The sequence below is a fragment of the Symphalangus syndactylus genome, chromosome 9 (genome assembly GCF_028878055.3).
Source record: "Symphalangus syndactylus isolate Jambi chromosome 9, NHGRI_mSymSyn1-v2.1_pri, whole genome shotgun sequence".
NCBI lineage: Eukaryota > Metazoa > Chordata > Mammalia > Primates > Hylobatidae > Symphalangus > Symphalangus syndactylus.
The window spans coordinates 23,164,889-23,179,811 of record NC_072431.2 but is presented as its reverse complement, the minus strand read 5'-3'; the positions used below and the strand labels follow the sequence as shown (position 1 = coordinate 23,179,811).

Sequence of the window (14,923 nt, the reverse complement as noted above, 5' to 3'; positions counted from 1 at the left end):
CACTCCAAACACTTGTCTAAGCATATTCCCTTCTTACTGTCCTACCTCAGTTTCATAATTATTTCATCTCCCTCCTCCTTGATGATTAATAACCGTGATAGGTGCCTACGGCATTCATCTTCAGTTCTCAGATGTGTACTTGTCTCTTGAGTCTCCACATTGTTTATTTTGGCATTGTATATTCTATAGTAAAAATAGTTTACAGTTGTGTTTCTCTAGTTTTTTACCACTGCATCATGCTACAGTTAAAATTGTCTAATGTTTAAGAGCATGCAAGAAAAGAAAGATATATGCAAGTCTTTAGAAGCCTTCATTTACTCTTTTCAAAACTTAACACCCTAATGAATATCAATTCAACATGTCCTTATTTGTCAGCCTTGTTCTTGAAGTCAGTGGGAAGGAATGCTGTGCTTGTAAGGTAGAAACCAATTTGATCCCTTGATGTAACACCTCAGTGAGATCTTTTTACATCTCATTTTACCACTTAATGCAAGCAGGACATTTAAAGGCAAAGGTTTGGCCATGAGTACTTTGAGACATTTTTTTCCTTTTACCTGGCAGTTGAAATCCAAGGTATGGAATTATAATTTCTAACTATCATAAAGATGGTTTTTAAATAATTTTGCTGAAAGGGAGTAAAAGAAAGGATGGTAATCTTAACTTCCTGGTAACCTGCCGTAATTTACTGACAATAATTTGCGAGGCAAATAAAAGCAGCAGTTAATACCAAATGATTAAACACCACAGAGTATGTTGCAATCCCACCCACAGCCATGAGCCTATCTTCCTGGAAAAGGGAGTGAATGCCCACAGGCGTCCCCCATGGCACAGCTGTTATATCCCCAGCTGAGCTGGTCTAGATAAATGAAGGCAACAACCCCAGGCTTGGCCACACTGGGCCTGGCTCTTTACAGCTTAGTGTTTAGAATTGCTGTAAGATAACCACCTGTCTGATAGGGCTTAGGAAATAAGAAATGAGCTGGGAGGACAAAAAAAAAAATATATATATATATATATATATATATATATATATATATATATATATACACACACACACACACACACACACATATAAACTTAGTCCAAGTATATCATAATGTTGTTTCTAGTTGCAGCAAGGAAATAATACAGTTGACTCTTGAACAACACAGGCTTGAACTGCACGGATCCATTTATATGCACCTTTTTTTCCAACCAGACACAGATGGAAAATACAGTGTTTGTGGCATGCAAAACCCCAGTTATATGGGGCTGACTTTTTGTGTAGGTAGGTTCCACAGGGCCTACTGTGGGACTTGAGTATGCATGGATTTGGTTATACTCAGGGCAGTCCCAGAAACAATACCCTGCATACCAAGGGTTGACTGTAATGAAAACAGCTCAGTTGTAAAGTGAATATTTACTGTATACCAGCGCCTTTGCTAAGTGCTGTTTTTGTTACCTATCTCACTCTCACACCTCAGAGGTAGCCATGCCCCTGGGGTTCAAAAAACCCAAGCAACTTAAGCGTCACATGGCAGGTATGTGGCAAAGCCAAGACTTGAGCCAGGTCTGTCTTGCTCAAGTCTGAGCTTTTAAGCAATGCCTTCTCCTGTCTCCTCAAGCAGGCAAAATCCCCAAATACTTGCTGGTTTCCAGCTTGACTTAGCTGCTTAGCTCAGTGCATAGTGGGACCCACCCTCTATTGTGGTGTTCCCCAGCCTCTGTATTTGCTGGGATTCTGATTAGTCCAAGAACCACTCATTCACCAAAGGTCCTGTTCTTCCATGCAATCTGCTTATTTCACTAGATGCATGGGATGACACAGGAAGAAAGGACATTCAGGCATCTAGTGAAATAGGGAGAATCGTAAAGGAGAGTCTTGACTCCACTTTTTTTTTTGTTTGTTTTTGAGACAGAGTCTTGCTCTGTCACCCAGGCTGCAGTGCAGCGCACTTCAGCCTCCGCCTCCCGGGTTCAAACAATCCTCCTGCCTCAGCCTCCTGAGTAGCTGGGACTACAGGCGCATGCCACCATACCCAGATAATTTTTTTGTATTTTAGTAGAGACCGAGTTTTACCATCAGGTCTCGAACTCCTGACCTCAAATGATCCACCTGCCTCAGCCTCCCAAAGTGCTGAGATTACAGGCATGAGCCACTGTGTCTGGCCTAATTTTGGTATTTTTTAGTAGAGATTGGGGTTTTGCCATGTTGGCCAGACTGGTCTCAAACCCCTGACCTCAGGTGATCCGCCCACCTCAGCCTCCCAAAGTGCTGGGATTACGAGCATGAGCCACCGCTTGCCTGGGCAGTCAACTCTACCCTTCAACAGGCATGGATGCCTCATCAAACAGATAATTAATGTTTTGTACTCAAAGAGGCTGTGAAGTAGATCAAGCCCTGTAAATCAGCCTCTGACTGGTATTCTGACAGCTGAGCATTTAGCAAACTGACTCTTAACAGACACCTTCTAAGGAACTGTTGCTAAGATCGCTAGCTGCAAATGCCTACCTGGGATGACCTAGCCCTGTAATAGTCTCCCCCACTTTCAGTCTCCTAAGCAGCAGATTGGGAAACTGGTCCCTGAAATTGCAGCTGCTAAATGTGACACCTAATATTTGTGAACAAGTTGGAAGTATACATTAAAATCAATTTTTTTTTTTTTTTTGAGATGGAGTCTCGCTGTGTCACCAGGCTGGAGTGCAGTGGTGCGATGTCGGCTCACTGCAATCTCTGCCTCCCAGGTTCAAGTGATTCTCCTGTCTCAGTCTCCTGAGTAGCTGAGACTACCGGTGTGTGCCACCACACCCAGCTAATTTTTGTATTTTTAGTAGAGACAGGGTTTCACCATGTTGGCCAGGATGGTCTCAATCTCCTGACCTCATGATCCGCCCACCTCAGCCTCCCAAATTCGGTGCTGGGATTACAGGCATGAGCCACCGCACCTGGCTATAAAATCAAATTTTAACAAAGATTTCAGATTGATCTGTATGCCACATTTATTCTACATCATTTCTCATTTATTCTAGACACAAATCTAGTGTTTTGTGTATAGCAAATAATGATAAAGTGAATGGGAAGATTTTTTAAATCCTGGAGGTTTATTTATTTATTGAGACAGAGTTTAGCTCTTGTCGCCCAGGCTAGAGTATGATGGCACAATCTCGGCTCACTGCAAACTCCACCTGCCAGGTTCAAGTGATCCTCCTGCCTCAGGCTCCCGAGTAGCTGGGATTACAGGCGCCCGCCACCATGTCCAGCTAATTTTTGTATTTTTAGTAGAGATAGAGTTTCACCATGTTGACCAGGCTGTTCTTGAACTCATGACCTCAGGCAATCCGCCCTCCTCGGCCTCCCAAAGCACTGGGATTACAGGCGTGAGCCACTGCACCTGGCCAGGTCTATTTATTTTTAAAGGACCTTAGGAATCACCCTGCTCAGGGTTCTCAACCTAGAGCCCAGGATAGGTATCAGGAAAGTCTGTGGATGTCCTGAGGTTCTTTTACAGCATTTAAGTAGATACCTCCTTGCACATTTTTCTGTAAAAGATTCATTAGCTTTCTTTGTATTCTCAGAGGGGTCTGTGTTCTAGTTTAATATACTTACATTAACAGATGAGGATGCTAAAGTTAATGAAATCAAATGGATTCTCTGATAGCACACAGTAATAATTCACTAGGAGTTGGCCGGGCGCGGTGGCTCACGCCTGTAATCCCAGCACTGTGGGAGGCCGAGGTAGGCGGATCACAAGGTCAGGAGATCAAGACCATCCTGGCTAACGGTGAAACCCTGTCTCTACTGAAAATACAAAAAATTAGCTGGGCATGATGGCAGGCGCCCGTGGTCCCAGCTACTCGGGCGACTGAGGCAGGAGAATGGCATGAACCCGGGAGGCGGAGCTTGCAGTGAGCCGAGATTACACCACTGCACTCCAGCCTGGGGGACAGAGCATGAGACTCCATTTCAAAAAAAAAAAAATCACTAGGAATTTATATTATAAGCAAATATTGGCTGGAGGCAGTGGCTCATGCCTATAATCCCAACACTTGGAAGGCTAAGGCAGGAGGACCCCTTGAGGCCAGGAGTTCAAGACCAGCCTGAGCAAAATAGTGAGGCCCCCATCTCTACAAAAATAAAAATAAAGGCCGAGGGCAGTCACTCATGCCTGTAATCGCAGCACTTTGAGAGGCCGAGGCGGGCGGATCACTTGAGGTCGGGAGTTGGAGACCAGCCTGGCCAACATGGTGAAACCCGTCTCTACTAAAAATACAAAACTCATGGCATGGTGGCAGGCACCTGTAATCTTAGCTACTCAGGAGGTCGAGGCAGGAGAATCGCTTGAACCCAGGAGGCGGAGGTTGCAGTGAACTGAGATCGACTGCACCATTGCACTCCAGCCTGGGTGACAGACTGAGACTCTGTCTCAAAAATAAAAATAAATAAAAGTAAAAATTAGCTGGGCATAGTGACATGTATCTGTAGTCCCAGCTACTCCCAGCTACTTGAGAAACTGAGGCTAGAGGATCACGTGAGTCTAGGAGTTCAAGGCTGTTGGGAGCCATGATTGTACCACTGTACTCCAGCCTGGGCCATTATCCTCAGGACTGTTAAGGTCATGAAAAACAAGGCAGACTGAGAAACTGTCCCAGACCAGAGCAGACTAAAGCAACATGACAATTAAATGCACTATAGTATCCTGGATGGGATTCAGGAACAAAAAGAGGACATTAGTGGAAAAATCGATGAACTCCAAATAAAGTCTGGAGTTAATAATAATGTACCAATATTGGTTTCTTAGTTTTGGCAAATGTACCATGGTAATGCGAGATGCTAACAATGGCCATCTTTGCAACTTTACTATAAATCTAAAATTTCAAATGTTAAAGTTCATTTAAGAACTATTATTCATCTTAGTTTTTTGCACTGATTCTCACAGATATCACAAAATGTGAATACAATATTGTCAGCTGAGCCAGACCAGCCAGCTCTGGTGGTTGTGATGAAAGAAGGACTGGCCATTGATCAATATTATGCTCACTTGCATTGATTTTTCCAAAACCTACATTGAGTGTAAGAGAAACAAATATGAGATTCAATACAACCGAGTTAGACATAACAGCACAAGCATGAACCCCTGAATGGGGAGGATGAGTTAGGTGTCATGGATCCATGCCTGTGCTTGGCCTTTGAACCGCAGCCCACCTCTGACACAAAATCGTGCAGTGACTTTGGATATCTTCTTTTTTTTCTTTTTTTTTTTTGAGAGTCTTGCTCTGTCACCCAGGCCACAGTGCAGTGGCACAATCTCAGCTCACTATAACCTCTGCCTCCTGGGCTCAAGAGATTCTCCTCCCTTAGCTGGAGTACAGTGTTGCCATCTCAGTTCACTGCAACCTCCGCCTCCTGGGTTCAAGCGATTCTCCTGCCTCGACCTCCTGAGTAGCTGGGATTACAGGTGTGCACCACCATGCCATGAGTTTTGTATTTTTAGTAGAGCCAAGGATTCACCATATCGGCCAGGCTGGTCTCGAACTCCTGACCTCAAATGATCCACCTGCGTTGGCCTCCCAAAATGCTGGGATTACAGGCATGAGCCACCGAGCCTGACTGGGTGTCTTATTTCTTTTTTTTTTTTTTTTTTTGAGACGGAGTCTCGCTCTGTCGCCCGGGGTGGAGTACAGTGGCGCAATCTTGGCTCACTGCAAGCTCCGCCTCCCGGGTTCGCGCCATTCTCCTGCCTCAGCCTCTCCGAGTAGCTGGGACTACAGGCGCCCACCACCATGCCCGGCTAATTTTTTTGTATTTTTAGTAGAGACGGGGTTTCACCATGGTCTCTATCTCCTGACCTCGTGATGATGGGATTACAAGCGTGAGCCACCGCGCCCGGCCAGGGTGTCTTATTTCTAAACTTTAACCTGCTTGACCTTAAAATAAGGATAACAGACTTGATAAGGTGGCTCACGCCCATAATCCCAAAACTTTGGGAGGCCAAAGCAGGAGGATCACTTGAGCCTAAGTGTTGAAGAGCAGCCGGCAATATAGTGAAACCTCATCTCTACAAAAAGTTAAAAAATTAGCTGGACATGATGGTGCATGCCTATAATCCTAGCTATTCAGGAGGCTGAGATGAGGAGATCACTTGAGTCCAGAGGCAGAAGTTGCAGTAAGCTGAGATTGCACCACTGCACTCCACCCGAGGCCCTGTCTCAAAAATAAAGTAAGGATAACAGAAGTACCTACCTCAAACAATTGTGAGAATTGCTCAGCATAGGACCTTACAGAGCCTGTTATAGGGCCTGGAGGAATTTGATAAATTGGTATCACTATTATTATTTCCACCACTAAGGAAAGAAAAGCTTTACTATAGATCTTGTCTCCATTGCCCATAAAATAAAGCCCAAATTCCTTAGCATGACTTCTAAAGCCAATTATGTCATATGTGAGTAGCTTAATTTCCTGCAGCTATTCTTCCCACGCCCTGAACTGCAGCCCCAGTGAACTTTCCAGAGCTTTCATACCCGTTTTCTCTGCCTCAGTCTTCCCCTGTAGCTCATTCTTCACGACCTCACATCAGTGCCCCTTCTCTGAGAAGCAGTTCTTCACTCTCCTATGATGTTACTTGTCCCTCCCTTCTGTACACCCATGGAAGTGGACCTGTCCCAGTTATAACTCATCACCTTGTACTGCCGTTGTTTACCTACCTAGCACCGTTGCTAGATGTAAAAATCAGAAGATCAGAAGTCCTTACTATTTCATCTCCACATTCTTCTGGTGCTTGACACATCGTTGTTACTCAGCAAAATGGATGATTAAATTGAATGAATAGAAACAGAGGTACTGCAGTTGCTCAGAATTGTTTTGGAGAATAATTGATGAAAAATTATCATTGGTTTTTATTTTTTTATTTTATTTTATTTATTTATTTATTTATTTATTTATTTGAGACGGTTTTGCTCTGTTGCCCAGGCTAGAGTGCAGTGGCGCAATCTTGGCTCACTGCGAGCTCTGCCTCCGGGGTTCACGCCATTCTCCTGCCTCAGCCTTTAGAGTAGATGAGACTACAGGCCCCCACCACCACGCCCAGCTAATTTTTTGAATTTTTAGTAGAGACGGGGTTTCACCATGTTATTCAGGATGGTCTCGATCTCCTGACCTTGTGATCCACCTGCCTCGGCCTCCCAAAGTGCTGGGATTACAGGCGTGAGCCACCGCACCCGGCCTGGTTTTTATTTATTAAAACCTCAATTAGTTCATAGGAATAAAGACTGATATTCTCAGATGATATTTACTACTACTTTATTTACTGTTTATCTATAAAAACATTTAATATAATTATTTGAGAAATTTGATCTTGCCTTTCTGGTTTTGTTTGTTTGTTTGTTTTTGTCTTCAAGGTTCCAGTTACAGCCATCCCTTGTCATAACTTTTGAACTGTATTTGGAAAAATACTGGCCGGGAAAGAAAAATGATAAAATTTTTCCTCATGGTGAATAAACAAGGGCAGACTCGACTTTCTAAGTACTATGAACATGTGGATATTAATAAGTGTACACTTCTGGAAACAGAAGTCATAAAGAGCTGTCTCTCTCGATCCAATGAACAAGTAAGTCTCTGGTCCTCTCTTTTATCTCTGCATTCAACTTATCCTTGGCAGATTTGTAATTACTGAGTCTCAGGGGCCATCATTTTCTTTGAGCTATATTCCTTCAACAGCTACTAGAGAAAATAAGTGATGTGAAACGAAAAACTGAAAGAAGCATAGCTCTCTTTACATCCCTTTAAGAAAACAAAAACAAGGAAAACCTGGAAGAATCTTGGGTTCTTATTTAAGTCAGCATATTTGTCTCAATGCACCTTGGAAACGACAGTAAAATTTCCTTCTGCTAATAGACACTTCTCCTTTTTTCATTCCTGTGAATTCAGCCCTTGAAACTCTCATGAGTTCCTGTAGCAGGTAGCTTTCTATAAGCCAAAAAATGAAGATCAGATTATTGGTATAGAAGTGAATACTGAAGACCCATTTTGTGCCAGAGGATAATAATAGTATTCCCAAATGGGGTGGTTTTATTCTGCTTATTATTTTTGTAAATATACCACCAATATAATACTGAAACCAGTGATTTAAAAACAAAACAAATTTGATTTTATTATCTAGGTGGGGAAAATGTAAATTTTTTTTTTTTTTTTTTTTTTTGAGACGGAGTCTCGCTCTGTCACCCAGGCTGGAGGGCAGTGGCGCAATCTCGGCTCACTGCAACCTCCGCCTCCCGGGTTCACGCCATTCTCCTGCCTCAGCCTCTCCGAGTAGCTGGGACTACAGGCGCCCGCCACCACGCCCGGCTAATTTTTTGTATTTTTAGTAGAGACGGGGTTTCACTGTGGTCTCGATCTCCTGACCTCGTGATCCGCCCGCCTCGGCCTCCCAGGGAAAATGGAAATTAAGAATTCATGTGAAACAACAAATTTATCCAGCTTCCAAAATGGAGGTTAAGGCTGGGTGCAATGGCTCATGCCTGTAATCCCAGCACTTTGGGAGGCTGAAGCGGGTGGATCTCCAGAGGTCAGGAGTTCGAGACCAGCCTGGCAAACATGGTGAAAAATTAGCTGGGCGTAATTGTGCACAACTGTAGTCCTAGCTACTGGGGAGGCCGAGGCAGGAGAATTGTTTGAACATGGGAGGTGAAGGTTGCAGTGAGCCAAGATTGCTCCATTGCACTCCAGCCTGAGCAACAAGAGCAAAACTCTGTCTCAAAAAAAAAAAAAAAAAAAGGAGGTTAAATAACGAATTTTAAAAACTGAGTCCTTTTTTTTTAATTTAAAAAAAGTTTTTTTTTATTATACTCTAAGTGCTAGGGTACATGTGCACAACATGCAGGTTTGTTACATATGTATACATGTGCCATGTTGGTGTGCTGCACCCATTAACTCATCATTTACATTAGGTATATCTCCTAATGCTATCCCTTCCCCCTCCCCCCACCCCACCACAGGCCCCGGTGTGTGATGTTCCCCACCCTGTGTCCAAGTGTTCTCATTGTTCAATTCCCACCTATGAGTGAGAACAATTTTTTTTTTTTTTTTTTGAGATGGAGTCTTGCTTTGTCACCCAGGCTGGAATGCAGTGGCACCATCTTGGCTCACTGTAACCAACCTCTACTTGCCAGGTTCAAGTGATTCTCCTGCCTCAGCCTCCTGAGTAGCTGGGATTACAGGCGCACGCCACCACACCCAGCTTATTTTTGTATTTTTAGTAGAGATGTGGTTTCACTATGTTAGTCAGGCTGGTCTTGAACTCCTGACCTCAAGTGATCTGCCTGCCACAGCCTCCTAAAGTGCTGGAATTACAGGCATGAGCCATGTGCCAGGCCAAAAACCAAGTCCATTTTGCAAAGAATTTTTTCCCTAGCTCATACCTTGAACACAGTTTTTTTTTGTTTGTTTGTTTTGTTTTGTTTTGAGACAGAGTTTTGCTCTCGCCCAGGCTGGAGTGCAACAGCACTATCTCGGCACACCACAACCTCCACCTCCCAGGTTCAAGCGATTCTCCTGCCTCAGCCTCCCAGGTAGCTGGGATTACAGGCATGTGCCACCACACCCGGCTAATTTTGTATTTTTAGTAGAGACAGGGTTTCCCCATGTTGGTCAGGCTGGTCTTGAAATCCCGACCTCAGGTGATCCACCCGCCTCGGCCTCCTAAAGTGCTGGGATTACAGGCGTGAGCCACCACGCCCGGCCCCTTGAACAAAATTTTTTTTTTTTTTCTTTTTTTTTTGAGACGGAGTCTCGCTCTGTCGCCCAGGCTGGAGTGCAGTGGCGCGATCTCGGCTCACTGCAAGCTCCGCCTCCCGGGTTCACGCCATTCTCCTGCCTCAGCCTCTCCGAGTAGCTGGGACTACAGGCGCCCGCCACCACGCCCGGCTAATTTTTTTATACTTTTAGTAGAGACAGGGTTTCACCGTGGTCTCGATCTCCTGACCTCGTGATCCGCCCACCTCGGCCTCCCAAAGTGCTGGGATTACAAGCGTGAGCCACCGCGCCCGGCCTGAACAAAATTTTTATGAAGAATTTTATTTAGAGAATTACTTAATCCAGGTCCTAAACTTGCCAGATCTGTTGGAAATTACTCAACAACTGAGGGAAAATCAGAAAACTTGTTTAACTCGTGCATTAATTTTATCAGTTCTCCATTTCACTGCATAATGGGCTGCCTGTGAGCACCAGTGCTAAATCATCAAATATTAAACTACATCAGTGCTCAGAAATAACACGGTACAAATGTGTCTCCCTTAGCATCTAAACTGATTTTTCAGTTGGGACATCTCAGAGTTCCTCTTTGAATTACTGCTTTGGCCTGCCATGGCACACACTGTTTCATGTTGTCAGACAGAAACAGAAACTGTTAAAGGGCTGTTAATAGCCACATACTTTAAGTAAAAGTAAATACTCTTAGAAGCATTCCTATTTGAATCTTTCTGCAGAATGCAGGCACTCAATTTCAAACATCATTTTCACTGATAGGTTACCCTTTGAAATGAAAGCTTTGGAATGAATATACTGTTAGATACTTTTGATGCATTCTAAATTATTTTTGAAAGGAGCCCACTGGGCTTTTGGCATAATCAGGCACCAAAGTAGCATAATAGCAGCTTAGTTTTTATCCATAGAGGTGCTTTGATACTTTTTTTTTAATGTCAGAAACTCCTGAGAAGCTTTGAAAAATGTTCCTCAGTTCTTTCAAAAAGGTTGTGTTTCCTTGAAAGATCCAGCTGAGCAGAGATCCCACTGCTCTACAGTGAGCCAAATGCTGCAGAATGCTTCTGTACTCATTACCTTTATCCTAATTTTAAATAAAAGCCTAAATTCCTCCAGATGGCTTTCCCATAGAGGAATTTCCATGGTCAAAATTTGCAGCTTCATTCCCAAGTGCACCCGGGCACCTAAGAGCAGCACATCCCGCACACCCTAAAATCCGGAAGAAGAGTAACCTTGTGCTTCTGCCCACTCTCCACCTCCCATCCACTCAGCGCCTTCCCATAACTCTTTGTACAAAGGCAATAGGAAAGGGATGAATGAGAAGGGAGTTTTATCCATGTGTCAGTGGTGGCAGGCTAGTTATTAATTCATATGAAGCAATGTTTACAATGCGAGATTTTATCTAGCATCTGCCACAAAGAAGCCATCTTTAAATAATTTATAAAATAATCTACATGGATTCTTTTCATGAGTCTAGGAAAAAGCAACCAATTTTTGTTTGTTTGTACCATCTATTTGGCTCCTGAATGACTATTAAATAGTATAAAACTGAGAATATCTAATTGCTTCCAAAACAATCTTGGGGAGGTGAGAAGAAGAAAATCTTCTTTATCGTGTTTGCTTATTTTCGCTTCAGAGGCACTTTAAAATGCTGATTATTCATTACCTTTGCCTGCTGAGTTCCACACAGAGGCAAGCAAAGGAATAAGAAGGAGTGTAAGTGGGAACCCATGTGAACACTCAGACTTTTTTCCAAGACTTCTCCAGTTTCCACTAGAGATGCTTCCAAGTGGTCCCCTGAATATTGTAAGAAGGTCACCAATGGCTGTGTAACATCTTAATATTCTATATTTCTAGGAATGTTTGTCGGATAAATCAGAACCTAGAACTTATGCATGTCATTTTAAAGAACTCTCTCTCAGCCACAGGAATTAATATCTCATTGTGTTTTGTCTAGTGCTCTTTCATTGAATATAAGGATTTTAAGCTGATATATCGGCAGTATGCAGCTCTCTTCATTGTGGTTGGAGTTAATGATGCTGAGGTAAGATAATAGAAGAGACCTTGGAAAATGCAAGAATTTCTTTCTACTTGCCTCCCTAAGAATTATGACTCCCTTGATTTTTTTTAGACGGAATTTTGCCCTGTCGCCAGGCTGGAGTGCAGTGGCGTGATCTCAGCTCACTGTAACCTCCACCTCCCAGGTTGAAGCGATTCCCCTGCCTCAGCCTCCCAAGTAGCTGGGATTACAGGCACGTGCCACCACACCCGGCTAATTTTTTGTATTTAGTAAAGATGGGGTTTCACCATGTTGGCCAAGATGGTCTCGATCTCCTGACCTCATGATCTGCCTGCCTCAGACTCCCAATTTATTTTTATTTTTATTTTTTTAAGAGACAGGCTAGAGTGCAATGGCACAGTCATAGCTCACTGCAGCCTTGAATTCCTGGGTTCAAGCAATCTTCCCATCTCAGCCACCTGACTAGCTGGGACTGCAGGCTCACACTCCCAAGCCCAGCTTATTTTTTTGCTTTTATTTTTTTTTAGAGATGGGATCTCACTGTATTGCCCAGGTTGGCCTAGAACTCCTGACTTGAAGCGATCTTCCTGGCTTAGCCTCCCAAGTAGCTAGGAATACAGGCACAAGCCACTGTGCCTGGCTAGGATCTTGGTTTCTAGCAAGGATGAGGAAAGCTGTGTGGAAGAGAAATATCTAGGATGTTTCTTGGATTAGATCAGGAGCTTGCAAAGTAGAGAAGCCCCAAACCACAGAGTGCCTTTTTCTGTTGTAAGCAATACCAGTGCCCTGCCCTTGTTCTCTTGAACAATGAAGCAGGTCCGATAAGTATAGAGGCCAACTGATTTTAGCATTAAACATGGGCTGAGGCTGGGTGCGATGGCTCACGCCTGTAATCTCAGCACTTTGGCAGGCAGAGGCGGGTGGATCACGAGGTCGGGAGATTGAGACCATCCTGGCTAACACAGTGAAACCCTGTCTGTACTAAAAATACAAAAAATTAGCTGGGCGTGGTGGCGGGCACCTGTAGTCCCAGCTACTTGGGAGGCCGAGGCAGGAGAATGGCGTGAACCCAGGAGGCGGAGCTTGCAGTGAGCCGAGATTGCGCCACTGCACTCCAGCCTGGGCGACAGAGCGAGACTCCATCTCAAAAAAAAAAAAAAAAAAACATGGGCTGATATATCAAAAGCCAGAGAAAACTATAAAGACGATTTTATGGTAATTACATCACCTCAAATTTATTTGGTTCACCCCTTCACAAATGCCACTCCCAAATCAATAGCACTTATGGCCATGGAATCCCTGAAAGGATGTTTTAGATCTAACTGAAATATTGATTGGTTGTTTTTTATCCATGAACCAAACTTTGAAGTGGTTTTCCCATCTTCACAGATAGAAAAATGATGGCATGAAGAGCCTGAAAAATTGCTTAAGCCAATTTGTGGTAAAGTCAGGAAATAGATTTAAGAACTCTAAATGCTAGACACTAAGATTTTAATCTGGCTAGATTAATCATGGACTTCAAAAAAAAGAAAAAAAGATTATTTTGGAGACGGAATCTCACCCTGTCACCAGGCTGGAGTGCAATGGCATGCTCTCAGCTCACTGCAACCCCCGCCTCCTGGGTTCAAGCAATTCTCCTGCCTCAGCCTCCTGAGTAGCTGGGACTACAGGCGCCTGCCATCACGCCCAGCTAATTTTTGTATTCTTAGTAGAGACGGGGTTTCACCTTTTGGCCAGGATGGTCTTGATCTCCTGACCTCATGATCCACCTGCCTCAGCCTCCCAAAGTGCTGCGATTACAGGCACCCGGCCTAAATTTTTTTTTCTTTTTTTTTTTTTTGAGACGGAGTCTCGCTCTGTCGCCCAGGCTGGAGTGCAGTGGCGCAATCTCGGCTCACTGCAAGCTCCGCCTCCCGGGTTCACACCATTCTCCTGCCTCAGCCTCTCTGAGTAGCTGGGACTACAGGCGCCCGCCACCACGCCCGGCTAATTTTTTTTTGTATTTTTTAGTAGAGACGGGGTTTCACCGTGGTCTCGATCTCCTGACCTCATGATCCGCCCGCCTCGGCCTCCCAAAGTGCTGGGATTACAAGCGTGAGCCACCGCGCCCGGCCCCGGCCTAAATTTTTTAAGACATAGTCTCTCTCCATCACCCAGGCTAGAATGCAGTGGCACCTTCACGTCTCACTGCAGCCTTGACCTCCTGGCCTGAAGTGATCCTTCCACCTCAGCCTCACGATCCTGAGTACCTAAGACTACAGGCGCACACCAAGATACCTGGATATTTTTACTTTTATTTATTTATTTATTTGATTTTTTTTTTGGGGGGGGAAGGAGTCTCGCTATGTCACTCAGGTTGGAGTACAGTGGCACGATCTTGGCTCACTTCAGTCTCAGCCTCCCAGGTTCAGGTGATCCTCCTGGGTTCAAGCAATTCTCCTGCCTCAGCCTCCCACGTAGCTGGGATTACAAGCGTGTGCCACCATGCCCAGCTAATTTTTGTACTTTTAATAGAGACGAGGTTTCACTATGTTGGCCAGGCTGGTCTCGAGCTCCTGACCTCGAGTGATCTACCCATCTGGGCCTCCCAAAGTGCTGGGATTACAGGCATGAGCCATTACGCCCAGCCTATTTTTTTATTTTTTGTAGAGAAGAGATCTCATTATGTTGCTGAGGCTGGTCTTCAACTCCTCGGCTCAAGTGATCCTCCCTCCCAAAGCAGTGGGGATTACAGGTGTGAGCCATCACACATGGCCTTTTTGTTTTTTAAGATAAGACCTCGCTCTGTTTCCCAGGCTGGAGTACAGTGGTGCCATCATAGCTCACTGCAGCCTGGAACTCCTGGGGTCAAGCCATCCTCCTGCCTCAGTCTGGCAAGTAGCCGAGACTACAGGCATGTACCACCACACCTGGCTAGTTTTTAAGTTTTTTATGGAGACAGAGTCTCACTATATTGCCTAGGCTAGTCCTGAACTCCTGGCCCCAAGCCATCCTCTCACCTTAGCCTCCCAAAGTGCTAGGATTACAGATATGAACCATCACATCTGGCCAAAAAAAAGTCCTAGAGGTTAAGGTTTATCTACATTTCCCCTATTGATAGGCATCTTTTAAACAAGTGAGTGATAGAACTGTTCTGAATATTTGTCAGTGGGAGGCTACTTTCCTCACAT

The 14,923-nt window shown here is 44.3% G+C and overlaps 1 protein-coding gene across 6 annotated transcripts in view; it reads left to right on the top strand.

Moving 5' to 3' along the window:
- AP4S1 (adaptor related protein complex 4 subunit sigma 1) overlaps nt 1-14,923 on the top strand; it is a 77,748-nt gene that overhangs the window by 38,841 nt on the left and 23,984 nt on the right. For all 6 annotated transcript variants that reach the window (XM_055291600.2, XM_055291602.2, XM_055291603.2 and 3 more), the window contains 2 exons: nt 7,375-7,583; nt 11,691-11,777. In XM_055291600.2, coding sequence (XP_055147575.1) covers nt 7,446-7,583; nt 11,691-11,777 — 225 coding nt within the window. In that variant the 5' untranslated portion in view covers nt 7,375-7,445. The remainder of the gene's footprint in view (nt 1-7,374; nt 7,584-11,690; nt 11,778-14,923) is intronic.